Source organism: Coturnix japonica, chromosome 12, assembly GCF_001577835.2.
Source record: "Coturnix japonica isolate 7356 chromosome 12, Coturnix japonica 2.1, whole genome shotgun sequence".
NCBI classification, from domain to species: Eukaryota; Metazoa; Chordata; class Aves; order Galliformes; family Phasianidae; genus Coturnix; species Coturnix japonica.
In genome coordinates this window covers 9,347,014-9,361,917 of record NC_029527.1, presented here as the reverse complement: position 1 = coordinate 9,361,917, position 14,904 = coordinate 9,347,014, and the positions used below count along the sequence as shown (strand labels likewise).

General features: G+C 44.8%; 1 protein-coding gene across 2 annotated transcripts; it reads left to right on the top strand.

The window, feature by feature from the left end:
- Nucleotides 1-270: 270 nt before the first annotated feature.
- Nucleotides 271-14,497, top strand: ACOX2 (acyl-CoA oxidase 2). 2 transcript variants are annotated; one of them, XM_015874924.2, is made up of 15 exons: nucleotides 274-424; nucleotides 529-748; nucleotides 835-997; nucleotides 2,606-2,757; nucleotides 3,184-3,291; nucleotides 3,889-4,008; nucleotides 4,169-4,284; nucleotides 4,681-4,853; nucleotides 6,077-6,239; nucleotides 6,974-7,164; nucleotides 8,016-8,177; nucleotides 9,148-9,253; nucleotides 11,711-11,928; nucleotides 12,825-12,957; nucleotides 13,887-14,497. In XM_015874924.2, the coding sequence occupies exons 2-15, from the start codon at nucleotides 589-591 to the stop codon at nucleotides 13,947-13,949; spliced, it is 2,028 nt and encodes a 675-aa protein (XP_015730410.1). In that variant the 5' UTR covers nucleotides 274-424; nucleotides 529-588; the 3' UTR covers nucleotides 13,950-14,497. The 2 variants fall into 2 exon arrangements, with proteins under 2 accessions (XP_015730411.1, XP_015730410.1); XM_015874925.2 differs by lacking the exons at nucleotides 12,825-12,957; nucleotides 13,887-14,497 and adding an exon at nucleotides 12,554-12,805 and having other exon boundaries at nucleotides 271-748.
- The last annotated feature ends 407 nt before the right edge of the window (nucleotides 14,498-14,904 follow it).

Genomic DNA, 14,904 nt, shown 5'->3' with positions numbered 1-14,904 from the left:
GTGTGCGGAGCGACGGACAGACGGGCTAAAGGGCAGCGGCCTTGGGATCGGAACGAGCGGCGTAAGGAGGCGGCCTGTGGGACATCCCAGGGCTTCAGCTCCTTGGAAGGGTCAAGGAAAGGCAAATCTGCGCAGCCTCCCACCGCGCACTGTGTATTACTCCCCTTACTATGGCCCCCGGTACAAGCCCCGCTGGCACGGGGGATCTCAAGGTCGCAGCCGGCGGGGACGGGAAGGGGCGGGCGCTGGGAGTGCCTTACCCATGTATGTGCTTGTGTAATATCCCTTCTCCTCTTGCAGGAAAAGTGCTGAAAGTGAAGCTACAAAAGTCCTAAGACCTGCACCTCGAGCTCTGAGCGAGCCCTCCGCTTTCCCTTTCCCCTCTGCCGCAACACGGACGGGCAGCGTCCAAACGCTGCTGGAGGTCGCTTCTCTTTTTTTTTTCCTTTTTTTTTTTTTTTTTTTCCTTTTTTTCAAAGCAGCGCAGAGGTTTGCGTTCAAAGTGCACCTCTGTTTTGCTGCCCGCAGGAGGAGGCTCAGTGCTCTCAGCAGCCCGCTGCAGCCCCAGTAACACACCGCGCCGCCGGGATGGCCCTACTGGACACCACCAAGGACACGCAGGGCTCGGGCCTCGCCAGGGTGAACCCCGACCTGGCCAGCGAGAGGCTGACAGCGTCCTTCTGCGTGCCCAGCCTGACGGCCGTGCTGGACGGGGGTGCTGAGCGCACGCGGGTGCGGCGGGCGGTCGGTGAGTAGGGCGGAGGGCCGGCACCGCTGTGTGCCCGCTGAGCACGGCACACGCTGCGGGGGTAACGCTTCCCATTGCTTTCCCAGTGGACGTTATTGAGAGCGACCCGGTTTTTAGCAGAGAAAATCAGTACTTCCAGAGCCAGAACGAGCGGTACGAAGCAGCGGTCAGAAAGGCCGTTCACCTCCGAAAAAAGATGCAGGACATGGGATGGAGCGAAGACGGACCTGAATCTGTATACATTTACAGGTGATTTCCTTTGTAACTACAACTCGCCTGTTGTTGAAAGGTTTCCTTGCCAGGAAGAATCAGCTCGAGGAAGGGCTGGGAGAGGCCGGCTCTGACAGCTCGGGTCCTTTGAGACACCGCACCTCCCTCACCTGCACTGCTCAGCCGCTGGTGGGCGCACGGTCAGAGTGGGAAGTGCTGCCGTTCTGCTCGTGGTACCGGCTCACAGACAAATCTGACACTTTCTTTATCCCCAAAACCCACATTGTGTTAAAAACAAACAAACACACCGCTTAATTTGTAAGTAAATGGAGGAAAGTGTTTCTCACAGTCCTTTCCTAATCATTTTCTTAACACCCAGCTGAGCCCCACTTCAAAGCTCCGTTCCCTCCTTCCTTCCCCCAAGTTTGCAGTGCACGCTGCATTAGGATCCAGGTGAGGTGCAAGTTTAAAAGCCTCATTCAGAAGAGCATCGCAAACCATCGCTGACGCTCAAAGTCATTTTCCAGTCTTTCATCACATGAAGGATTCCAATTTGTTACGCTGAGCTCTGTCTCCTGTGGTGAGTGGCACCAATAAAGGGGAAACTTTCCATCAAGAGCTCCTGGATTTGGTAATTACCACAGCCCTCCCTCAGCAAAAACATATCCCAGATTATAAAGCCCCACCTCTGCTTGCTGCCCTCAGACCCCCCATGCCGGGAGCTTCAGCCTCGTGGGATCGTGCTCTGCTCAATTAAGGCTGCATGGAAGCACAGCTCTTTTCTTATGAGATACCAGACAAGCAGGAACTTCTCATTAACCAAAGTCCTGGTGCCGGGCAGGCTGAATCATGGACAGACATTTAAAAGCCAGCTTTGAGATGACAGTTAAAGTAACATTTCTGGATGGGTAGACAAGGGTTTGTTAAGCTTATCTCTGTTAATCAAAGCAATTTCATTTTAACTGCTTCTTTGTTCATATTTTCCCCCGCTTTTGCAACATGACTGATTCACTCACAGGCCCATTATAAAAAGTGCTCAGGGTCGTTTGTTAAAAGTGAGAAGTGTCTTCTTCAGTGCTGAGAGCACTGCATTAAAGCCACATGAATGAGAGTGGCAGTGCCTCTTGTTTTTAGGTGTGAGAATGCATGTACACAGCTTCTGGAATACAGCTGTGAGCATCTTAAATAGCACTATCAGCCAGCCCCATGGCACAGGGCTGACTAGCCAATAAAGCAGGTGTTACCAGGATGGATTTGAATCTTTTGCCACAAGAAAATAAAACCACATCAAATCAGACACAGAGAATTGACAAAGCTGTCAAAGACTTGGGGCTGATGGAGCTGGGCGCTGTGTTTTAGGAGGTCGGCATCTGCTCCTCAGAACAGATAATTCCTCCAAGAGCAGGAGAAATAACGAGCCAGTGACATTTAAGCGAAGTGTGTTATGAAAGAAAGAACAAAACCAGCATGAAAAATCACTTTTCCTGCAATGCTGTATCGACACTGCACGTTGTGTTGAATATGACAACACAGAAATCAAAATGCAGCAGGTGGTACTGCCTAGTAAGTGCCACCACGTCACCGCCTCATTAATCACATCCCTGGAACTTCATCAGTGTAAAAATACCACTTGTGCTTTCTCCCCAGGGCGCTTTCTGGAGATGTAGCATTTCTCCTCCACCGGGTCTTCATGAGAAGCATTTCGGTCCTGGGCTCAGACAAACAGGTGGCCAAATGGATTCCTCTTGCCACTGAACACCGGCTCATAGGAAGCTACGCCCAGACCGAACTGGGACATGGTAAGGCTACAGAGAAATCACAGTTACCGCAGGCTGAAAGGCTCTCACCCACATTCTCAGGGGATGGGAGTTCAAGCCATCTGTGTCACTGAGGTGGGTCTCCTGGGGGAAGCAGGACATTTCCTCAGCAAGCTGGAGATGCTTGCCTTTGATTTGCCAATACAGAAAAAATAGTGAGGGTAGGTGCTTGTGGTAGAAGGGATCAGTCACCAGCAGCCAGGCAGCGTGCCCCAGTATGGTCTGCATCAGAGCTCACTGCAGATGGTGGGTCCTGCAGACACTGGGGAATTGCAGTGTTCTGTGGTTCTCAGCAGGAGGGTGAACCCTGAAAGCTCAGTAACATCCACACCAGCTTCTAGGGATGCTCCCCTCTGTCTGATCACCCTCATGATACACCAGGATATTTTTTATGTTTTTTTTTTAAAGGAACTTATCTTCAGGGTTTGGAAACAACAGCCGTCTTTGATATCAGCACACAGGAGTTTATACTGAATACACCAACAATCTCAGCAATGAAGTGGTGGCCCGGAGACAGTAAGCACCCCCCATGATATTTCAGTTCTCCTCATTTGCTTCCTTCAGTTCCTCAGTCTGCTTTGCTTAAGCTCCATGTTTGAGGGTCCAGGTGCCAGCAGAGGACTTCAATAAGAAATGCAAACACCTTGAGGCAATGAGATCTAAGCGTTCTGTACAGCTTTAAAGGCCAGAAGGAAGCCAGCATTATCTGTTAAAGCCCTTGGAAACATCTGCCTCTGCAGGAATCAAATCTTTGTAAATAGAATGCAAAGGACCAAAACCTGCAGGCAGATAATTCCCTGAAAACAGGCAAGTCTCAGCATGAAGAATTCGAGAGTGAAATTCAAGGCTTCCCTCAGGAAGGTGTTTCACATGAAAAACTTCAGTTCATCACTCAGTCGTTAATAGCTGGATCAGATGCTCCCCTGCTGAGTCCTTAGAGCCAAAAGCAGCTCAGAATGCAGATTTAGGCATTCTCCAATTCCCAGCACCTTTTGATCACACCCACCCTGACCCATTCATTAGCAATACCCAATATACAATCAGCATTAACTGCTGTGAAGCATTTGCACTGTGCCTAGTCTTAAGGGAATGTGTCTGTTTCTCTTCTCGCAGTGGGAAGGTCAGCAACACACACCGTGGTCTTTGCCCAGCTCTACATCCATGGGAAGTGCTACGGTGTGCATCCCTTCATTGTGCAGATCCGCAGCCTTCAGGACCATTCACCGTGCCCAGGTAAACATTTCCAGATACTGCTGCATCCCTCTGGCAACATCCCCCACATTAGGGAAGCAGAGCTGAACGTGCCTTTCCTTAGAGATCCCCAATCCAATGCAAAAATGGGAAGAAAAGAGGTTCAGCAGAAGTAAATAGGCTGTGTTTTCTCGTGCTGCAGGTGTAATCGCAGGAGACATTGGTCCTAAAATGAATTTTGAGCACATTGACAATGGCTACCTGATGCTGAAGAACGTGCGCATCCCCCGAGAGAACATGCTGAACAAGTTCTGTGAGGTATGTAAGGTGCTCACAGCACAGACTGCCTGGTCAGAATCTCATCACGCAGCCAGAGAGACGACTGGGACCTGCCTAAATTAAGGACAAAAGTCTCCCTTTGAGGTGCATGCAAGTCTCTGATGTTTTGTCAAGGGCAGAAGTTACCCAAATCCTAAATGAAAATGTGCAGCTAGAATCAGTTATGAGATCGTAGAAGATACCTGAGACAAAAGCAGGAAGAGTTTGTCTCTTCAAACAAATTGGTTTCATCCATCACATGTGGGAATACTTAGTTCTGCACTCAGTGCAATATTTCAATGCTAGTCTTACGCAATGCATAGAGATTACACATCTTTTTGTAGGGAGAAGCTGCGTTATCAAAGACGACATCTAAAATCCTCTCTCCTATTCTAGGTTCAGCCAGATGGTACCTATATAAGGCATGGGTCACAGCAGATTAACTACTTCACCATGACTTCATTACGCATTTCCCTCATTGCAGACGAAGTTATTCTACCTCTAATGAAAGCATGCACCATTGCCATCAGATACTCCGTGGTTCGCCGGCAGTCCAAGCTGAAGCCCGGGTAATGCCACACAAGTCTGTAGCAGTGGGAAGGGTCCTGGCACTGTGTTCATCACTCTGTATTTTCACTTTTCAGCTTACCTTTCAGCACATCTTAGATTTATTTCCTGTCCCACTGAACAGCTCAGCAATTCACACAGGCAACTGGCTTTCCTTTCTGCCAAGAACTCAGCAGAGCCCAGTCAGAACAGACAAGTTATTCTAATTCTGTCTTACTAATGGATGCAACATTAGAACAGCTTCCAGCATCCACAGTTGAGTTTTCAACAGTAAATTTTCTTAGTCTGGTAAGAATCCCTGTAATTTTTAGATACTTTCAGTTGACTGTTTTTAATATCCCTTCTTAAATCTGCTTCCAAAAGCAAGAAGATCCTCTTGACAACACAGCTTGTTTTCAGTGCAAACCAAACACAAGAACACAGCATGCTGAGCTATAACAACTCGTGTCATCAGTTGAAGCCCCGAGTATACTGAACATAGCACATGAGGTAAAGAACATTAAAAACAAAAGCTCAGAAAGTTTAACATAATCTGGACTGAAGTGTTTTCAGAGAAACTGAGGAGCTGACCCAGCAGAGAACTGCATTTTTAACCAAACTCTACACTCAAAAAGTAATTGTATCTGCAAGAAGCTTTTCTGTTTTCTACTTGGCTCAAAAAGTCGAAGCTGCTGACAAAACAAAATAAAACAAGTGTAGGTGCAGCTGTTAAGAGAGGCTTAATTATAAACCTGTCATTTCCATTTCACATTGAACAGGAAGCAGTGTCAGAGCACAGCCGCCTCTGCCTGCCTTGCAGGAGCATCAGCTGGGGCTGCTGCTCTCCTTGCTGACCAGAGGAGCCAGTCTGAAAAACAAAAGCTTTTCAGAGTGCAGTGCAACCACCTCAGCTACACCACCTACCAGCGTGCTGCCCTGAAAGACTTTCCTCCTCTTCCTCTCACACAGTCCCAGTTTGCCCTCTGTACTGACCAATGGTGTGGAACCTTTTCTGATCTGACAGCCTGGTTCATCAATGCAACAGAAAAACGTCTGTTTTCCTGGTCAGGCCTGTCTGCCAGCTTTGTGAGCTGCAGCACAGGGACAGGGAGAGCAGGGAGACAAACCAGACCGGCTCCATTTTCACTCGCTGCTTCTTAAGAATGAAAAATGCAATTCAGGTGAACTACCAGAAGCTGTGCCCATGTCTACACTTTCCGTAACTTCATCGTTTATCTTCCAACAGGGAAGAAGAAGCAAAAATCCTTGACTACCAGACCCAGCAAGAGAAGTTGCTGCCTCAGTTGGCAGCAGCCTATGCCTTCCATTTTATCAACAACTACCTGCATGAGCTGTTCAACAAGGGTTACAAAGAGATCCAGGGGAGGAACTTCGCTTTGCTGCCAGAGGTGAGCTGCCATGGGATCAGCTCCCACAGCTGTTTTGCACATAATGCTCCTCTTCTCATCCCTAATTCTCAGTGTAATTTAGCGAACTGGACAGGCATTGATCTCACCACCAGGTAACGGGAGAAAGCTGAAGTGCTAAAAGATCAAACACCTTAGAATCAGAATGGTTTGGTTTGAAAGGGGCCTTAAAGATCATCTAGCACCAGCCCTTATGTTGTGAGCCTTGTCCCAAGCCCACAACCACTCAGCAACTGCATCTGTTGTACCACCCCAAGTTTTTGGCTTTGGGAGCTATTGCAGAGTGAGGTGTCCTTGAAAAGCATGTTTGCCTGATAAAGCCCTCGTTGCCAGTAGCTGATGTGGCAAAGCTCTATTTCACAACTTCATCTACAAACATGTGCAAATATTCACTGCTGAGTCAAAACCAAAACTTTTTAGATAGAGCATAAGATTTGGCAACTGGAAACCTAAAATAAAAACCTGCTATGTACAAAGACAGCCAAAGTCACTGCTGCTTGAGGGGAGCCCAAAAGCATGTAAACCAAACACACCATGCCCAGCACAGGGGGGTGTGACATCCCAGCAGAAACCAAAGGCCAGCATGGAGACTGGGTGCTGGACTGGCAGACAAAGATCTCATTCCTAGGAGCATACCCAGAGGATTGCTTTCGAATGGTTTCATCATTCATACTCTGTTTCTCTTCCTTTTTTTTTTTTTTTTTTTGAATAAACAGCTTCATGCACTTTCTTCAGGCTTTAAAGCCATGATTTCTCAGTACTGCACATCAGGAGTGGATATCTGCCTCAGGGCATGTGGGGGACACGGCTACTCTTTGTTGAGCGGACTGCCTTCCTTGTACACTAAAATACTCGCCTCTTGTATTTATGAAGGGGAAAACACCATCTTGCTCCTGCAAACTGCCAGGTAACAATTCAAATTCATTCAGCTGAAAGCCTGCCCCTTAATTTATTCAACTTCTACCTCTTCTGCTCCAAAACCAGTAAAACCAGCTACTCCTTTCTCATAGCACCTTCTAAAAATACAACTCGAGCCATAACCCATTCAGGTTTTCTGTCTGGTATGCACGGGGTGTGTGGGAATTGGACTCTCTCTTCTATTTATGGTTTTGGGGACATAGGCAGGTGCTGTTCTGCATAACCTAATTTTCCTCTTTGTCTAGCAGTGCAGCAAAAGTGTTGCTATACAAGTCCTGTGGTTTCTTTTTTCTAAGCAACAGACGTTATGTGATATTGGTAGAGTGACTTCAATTCAGAGAAGGCATAGTTGTTGGGTATGACTCTAGATGAGTCATGCCCCAAGAACACCAAATGGGTGATAATCCATAGCAGATTAAATCCAGGGGAAAGAAATCACATCTGCTTCAACTTTTAATAAAGCGTGCTTTTAGTAGAAGGAGAAAACCAGTACACTTCCCACAGACCAAGGTGCTACAGCATCCCTCTGTGCATGTGTGCATACACTGCTGCACTCACTATCACCTCTTAAGAAATTCCATCCTAAAAGTTCATCGCTACAGATTTCCGTAGCATTAAATGCAGTAGACAAGATTCCCAAGACCCATCAAAGATCAGGTTACTACAAACACCAGGCAAAACAGAAGCTCATCAATTAGTCTATTTTGGGCCTCTGATGGGACAGGCTGTACCTTACGATTTCCCGCCCAACCCAGGGAGGCCCCACCTTACCTCTGGCTTGGCTGTTTGCTATGTGGAGATCATGAGTGTAGCTCGATCTGATTTTTACACTCTTCCCAGGTTCCTGATTAAGTGCTTCACAGCAGCTCGTGCTGGCCAGCCCGTGCCACCATCTGTCACTTATCTGGCTGCAATGAAACCCAGGAAGTGTCCTGCCAAGGACAAGTTGGATTTCCTCAGCCCAGACATTTATACAGAGGCCTATCAACATGCGGCAATCAGGTCAGTACAGAGGAAAGAGGTGGAGGTTTCCGTTTGGCAGCAGAAATGTGTTAAGAGCTCAGCTTCTTCCTCACTTTAAAGAGAGGTAAAATATGTAAAATAACAAATTCCACAAAAATTGGTACCGTCTACTCCTGCAAAAGCGAGACTTAACCCTTCCCATAGGATTAACAGCCATGGCAGATGTTTAATAGGAACTTTCATACTCAGAACATCAAAAGTTCATAAGCCATGTGCTACCTGAATACTGTACTCACAGGGAGCTGATTCTATACAAAGCTGGTGACACATTAAGTAAATCCCATACCACAGTACTGAGTTGCCAACCTTTAAGCAATTGGACTTTATGCAATTCTACACAACAAGTTAAAATTTCACATGCCTGAGAAAGCGATGTTTGTGTTCAATTAATAACACAGCAATCACGGAGCCTTTCATTCTGTCTGTAGCCTTTCAGCTACTCGTCCAGCTATTCAATGCAATTAAGAACAGTAGTGTGCATGGTCTCCTTAGTATTATGGGTCACAGAGGTCATCTCTGAAGACCAGGTAAACAGATGCACAGTTCTGCAGTCATTGACACTGATAAAAAGCAGAGCCATTATTCTGACAGCTTTGGTGAAAGCTCTGTTTAGTAAGTCATTTAAACAGTATAACAGGAGTCTAACATTACTATTGGTTCCTTCTGTTTTGCAAGCTCCCCTTAAACAAAACCTAAGAAAAACTCCAGAGGCCTCTGATAACTTACAGGGGAAGCTGAAGGTAGAAATCCCTTATTACCTGAGTGGTTCGGGTGCTTCTCCCCACTTTGTACATTGGTTTTCCATAAGAGTTCCATCATACTGAGCCAACTTTGAATATTGAAACACCATTTTGTCATGTGATCACACATCTGAGTATGACACGAGTGCACATGGGCTGCTATATTTATATTCAAATGTGTTTTAGATTATTTTTTCCTAATTTTCCAGGCTGATAAGCAGCACAGCAGCTAAACTGCAGGACTTGATTCAGTCAGGAGCTGAAAGGCACGAAGCGTGGAACCAGTGCACAGTGCAGCTGGTACAGGCTGCAAAGGTTAGTAACGTTTTTGTGCTCATCTGACATTTGTTGTTAGGATACATTATGCAATGGAAACAGCACTATTAGCCTAAAAAAGTCTCAGTGCTTTTTAATGCTTTGCATTCACACATAAGGGATACCACAAAGATCAGGACACCACTGTGGTCTGCACAGCAGAATATCATACTAGGAAACAACTCCTGATCAGAAGACTTGGCCATCAGTCTAGGCCAGGTAGAGAAAGACTAGATGGTAGAAACAAAAAGCTGCCACGAGCAGCAGGATCAGACCTTCCATAGCCAGCAATTAGAGCACACCATCTCCAGCTCATGCTCATCTTTTTTAGAAGAACCTTGTATTTCTGGCTTTCAGATGAAAGCCTCCCCAGTGCCATCCTTCTAAAAGCTGGAAGAGCCATTGTAAGGGTGAAACATGTTTGTTACTTCTTTTTTTTTTAATCTACCCTGTTCTCACAAGGAAAGATAAAAGCGGGGAAAATAATTAAGAGTGGTGATAAGTGCAGTCTTAATTACTACTGGAAGAAATCAAAGTAGCAAAGTCAAATAAGAGACCTAAAAGCAGTTCCTAGTCCACACAGAATAGACAGGCAGTCTGCTCTTCTTCAGCTGAAACAGGATCAGGACAACAGAATTAGTTTACCAAAACAAGGAGTTAATATAGAACTAAGCAGAAAAGAAAGCAAGAGGGTAGAAGGGCCCTACATATAAAGAAAAGCCAAAATCCCTAATACTTCAGTAACTCCAGGAAGCAAAATTCTTTTTTAATGTGGTTATGTGCAATTTGACTGCAATTATGGTGGAAGTCTCCCTTCCTTCCTAAACTGATGAGGGTAAGATTTTGAAACAGATCCATGGCTTATTTCAGTCTCATTTAGCGTTTAATGAAAAATACCTTGTTGTAACCTATGGATCAGCCAGAGCCAACCCAAACTGAAATGGAATTAGGAAGAAGTTCCCCAAGGGAAAGAGGAACCCTACACATACCTAAACGCAGCAATAGCATCTAGATGATTCCATAGTAGGAAGGTGCCTGAGGGAACAGCCACCTACTACTCAGTCAATAAGATGAAGTCTCTGATGAGCCAAATTCTCTCAGCAAAAAAGGGAGATTGTTTCAAAACTATTAGAAGCATTGATTCTGTCACGCTTATAAGCACAGCTACTTAATCTTTTCAAACAAGAACTCACTGAGAAAGTGAGCTGGTACTATTAGTTCTCAGTAACAGCGTTATTTGTGATCATCTGTCTGCTGTGTGTCACTCCTGATTTTCAATTACACAGACTCAGCGGAAGCAGTGAGTACTCAATGCTGTAAGCTTAACAAAAACAAAACAACAACAACAAAAGAGCAGAAGAAAGAGAGGAGGAGGAGGAGCAAGGCTTTTTAGAAAGAAACTATTTCCAAAGCAACTTAATACACAGAGAGGGGATCTGGGCCCCCACTGTTTCTTGGATACTTCAGGGAAAGCAACAAAATCCATAGCTTTAAAACCATGACAGCCTGCTGCCTTCTTAGGATGCTTCTGTGTTTACTTTCTACTCCTCGCTTTTTCTGGAGACTCACCCACACTGCTGCCCTGGCAGCTGTATGCACAAATGCCTGCCAGCTCTCAGCCAGGTGGCTCAGACACCAGTGATGGCTTTGCTGCAGTCTCCATAGATTTTAATTGCTTGAGTAGACACGCAGCTTCTCAGGCAGGTTCTGCAGTCTGTGCTGACCTCCACGCTGCTTGACCATGCTGCAATGCAGGTGTGCCTTGCATACACCCACAGATGGGAGGAGAAGTGTAGAGCAGAGGAATGAAGCCATGCAGATACCAACACCACTACCCACCTGGAGGAATGTCAGCATGACAAGGGTCACCCCCACACACAGGTGGAGTCATCTTGTTTCACTCACTCTGGAGCTAGGCTGTGCTGAGCTGGTGTTTCTGTAACTGAGCAGACACTGCCAGTCTCTGACCCAGAAATCATCAGTTTACTTAAAACAGCAAAAGCAAGAAGTAAGTTTGATTGTTCTTCCACTGGCGATGGATGTTTTCAGAGCTGAAGCCCAAATGTACCATAAGCCCAACAAAGAGATTTTTCTTCTGCTGTATATAACCAAAATTCACTTGGTAGAGATTGACACAAGCACATTCCAATACATTTCCATCATACAAAATCTTTGGGGTATTCATCAAAACTACATGAAGTACTGCCATGATCTCCAAAGCACGTTTCTCATGTTTACACATACCAGCATTGACTGCTTCCATCCCCAATCCTTTCCTCTACTGTTTTAGTAAGACATGAAAGCAAAATGCTTCGTCAACCAGCAGACAAGGGATACAGACTGGAAAACCGCCAGCAAAATGAAAAGGTTTTATATTCTTTGTGAGAACGTTTGCGTCACTTGACCTACTAAAAGTGTTTAGAGGTGCATTCACTGTTGGTTGTATTTGTTTTCCAGGCTCACTGCCACTACATCACTGTGAAAAACTTTGTAGAGACTGTGGAAAAACTTGAGAACACGGCTGGCATCCAGAACATTATGAAACATCTTTGTGATCTGTTTGCACTACACGGTATCTTCTCGAATGCAGGAATTTTTCTGCATGATGGATATATAACTGGAGCTCAAATGGACATGGTCACAGCATCATACCTGGACCTCCTAGGGATCATTCGGTGAGCCATTCTAGCACAATAAGATCACAGCTATTCAGTTTCTCTGTGCATTAAATATCAAACAGTACTGCTGTACCTATGGCAACATGTTCAGAGTCAATTCATCTCATTCAGTTTTTATTTTCATTGCCTGGCAGCATTAGAAATTGACTAAAATATCTACACAAAGCTCATTTTCAGAGCAAAATACATCTAAGATTCCCGCTCCCATGCAATCACGAGATTACAGTTCGGTAACATGAAATCCTGAGGTATAAATCAAGAAATCCTGAATATACCACATGCAGCAAAGCAAAAGCAGGAAAATACCTAGCCAGAACATCACTTACAGGAAACAGCTATAACAGCCTATTATACACCACTAAGTCTGCTTTAGCTGCACTAATATAGCCTACTCTGTTGCCATGGCTGACTTGCAACATATACATAAGTAGTTCTGACTACAGCCAGATCAGATGCATCTGCTCAACACCATTCATTGCTAACTACGTGGCTTCTGAGATATGCTGAGATTTTAACTTACCACAGCACTTACAAACGCTTTTTCACTACTCATTGCTGTTAAGAGCAGATTAACTTCTGGTGCAGAGAAGTGAACTGCTACTGTTTGTGAAATCCTACTTAGGTCACCTGGAAAGAAGCAGGAACACACCATAACCAAGAGTTGAACAGGACCAAGCCAAGCAGCAAGTATTTTTGGAACTAATCACAGAATTACAGTGGTAACAAGCTTAAGATTTTTACTCAGGGCTTTAATAGAACATGCCTCTGAGGAATCGAAGCAAAGTTTCCTGTGCAGTGCAGGCAAAGGGAAAAACTGGCACAAGCATTTTAGACCAAGGAACTTGCGTAGCTGACTTTCACGTTGATCTTTTTTCTTTTCATGTACTCCGTAGGAAGGATGCTGTTCCACTAGTGGATGCTTTTGACTTCACAGACAAGAACCTGAATTCTGCACTTGGCAGTTACGACGGACAGGTTTACCAGCGGCTTTATGAGTGGGCTCAGAAGGCACCCACCAACAAGCAGGTATGGATGCTGGATTACAGCCAGGCATATTCTTTATGAGCCAGAGCAGAAACTATTTGCTTTTCTTCTAATAAAAGCCATGCAGATAAAAGTAATTGGAGTAAGACCTTTCATCCATCATTATCTCACTTTGAACAATGAACCCTGATTCTCCAGTTATTCTACCTATAGCCCTTGCTTACACATGCAGCAGCTCATGGGCTAGATGGCAATGAACCACCACTTGAGCAAGGGAGCTGGACTAGCCCCAGTGACCAGCATGGTTTTGATTTAGATGTATGACAATGAAGTAACACTGCACAAAGCAAGCTAAAACGAAAGCATGTTGACATGGTTAACACTACAAAACAGTTCTAAATGGCTGCAAAAGCCACTACCTGCAGGGTATTTTCCAATCACCAGTTCTTTTTCCAAATGCAGCACTTAATTTTTTTTTCATAATAGGCTCATCCAGAAAGAGTAGAAATGTTAAATAAGGCGATTTCATCCTTCATCTTTAGGATTTTACTTTCGCTTCTTAATGCACCCACACTGTGGAGAAAAGTAAAATCCCTCACGATGCAAATGGCTGTTGCTCTGTTTGAAAACTCATTTTGCCTTAAGTGAGATTTTTACTGTGGTAATCTGCAATTCCTTTGAAATTCTACAGCTGAACACAAAACTTGCCGTTAGCAAACATTCCAGTTGAAGCACATTTTTTGAAGTTAAACAGTACGCTGCCCCATTTGGGATGTGAAGCGTTGTGCTCTGGTTATGAAGGACAGTGCACATTACAGGAGAAGAGACCTTGCACATAGCTGAAGCTACTATTATTTCTTTTAACATGATCTAGTTTCTGCATTTCAGAGATCAGTCCTAAGGAAAACAAATGTATAACATGCTCCTCCTTGACTACCATTAATTCCCTTCCACATTCTCTTTCCAAACAGATAAGCCCAGCCTATGAAAAGTACTTGAAGCCGCTTCTTCACAACAAGCTATCAAAATTATGAAGACTGTGATCTAATTGAAGGTCGCACCCAGCTCTTTGCAGCAATGCATTTATGAAGCATCAGTATTATTAATCAGAGATTAATCATCGGTTACTTACTTGCAATTGCGACAAGTATGAAACAGGATCCTTAGCCAGCTATTTGCATTTAATCAGAAGGAAGCCAAACAACTCTGAGTGGTACCCGCTGTTCTGAAGCAGTCTAGTCAGAAATAGTCCTGTTTTTGTTGTTTACTTGCTTGTTGGTCCTTGCTTTTGAGGAACAGCTTATTCTCGTAGATCAAGAAACATGGTTGAAAATGCATTTGTTTGGAGAATTGAAAGAGCTCTGAACTTGCTCAGCAGTCAGGTATTTCTGGCTCATGAAGAATCACACACAGCTGATGTCAACTCCTGTCTGCAGAGATTATTTTCCCATTAACAGAGCCATTCATACTGATTTTTGATAAATCCTTGATTGCAATAAAGTTTATGATTTGGAATATTGCTTCCCTAGCTATTATACTTGATAATTAAAAGAAGGGGAGGCTGATCCAGGCCCTTCATTAATTTGCTAGTAAATGAAGTGTTGCAAGGAACACCTTGTGACTGATTGTCATGCAGGGACAACACAGATACTTTCTTACCAGCATTTCTGCCGCACTTCATCAGCTCAGCTTTTCTTTTCTGCTTTCAGAAGAATGAAGCTTTTATGACAGAAGTCAGAACCCCTAAAATGCATGAAAAGGGGAGATAAAATAGGGCAGAGGGAAACACCTTCCGACAGCCCGTCCAACTGAGAGATGAGCTGCAAGGCCCCAGGTTTCAGAAGGCTGCAACAACCTGGGGAATCTAGATCCCCCTTTTACATCTCCAAAGAGCTACAGTCCACACTGTGGGAAGCAAAGCAGCTGTGGTGAGAAACCATTGTGACAAGAACTTCAAGGGAGAATGTGATCCATCAGTCAAAACAAACA

Bases quoted from the DNA above. Each gene is read 5' to 3' on its own strand.
- ACOX2 (XM_015874924.2), top strand. From the start codon at position 589: ATGGCCCTACTGGACACCACCAAGGACACGCAGGGCTCGGGCCTCGCC. The intron at 6,240-6,973 runs GTGAGCTGCCAT...TTGAATAAACAG, and splicing joins ACTTCGCTTTGCTGCCAGAG to CTTCATGCACTTTCTTCAGG. The intron at 11,929-12,824 runs GTGAGCCATTCT...TGTACTCCGTAG, and splicing joins GACCTCCTAGGGATCATTCG to GAAGGATGCTGTTCCACTAG.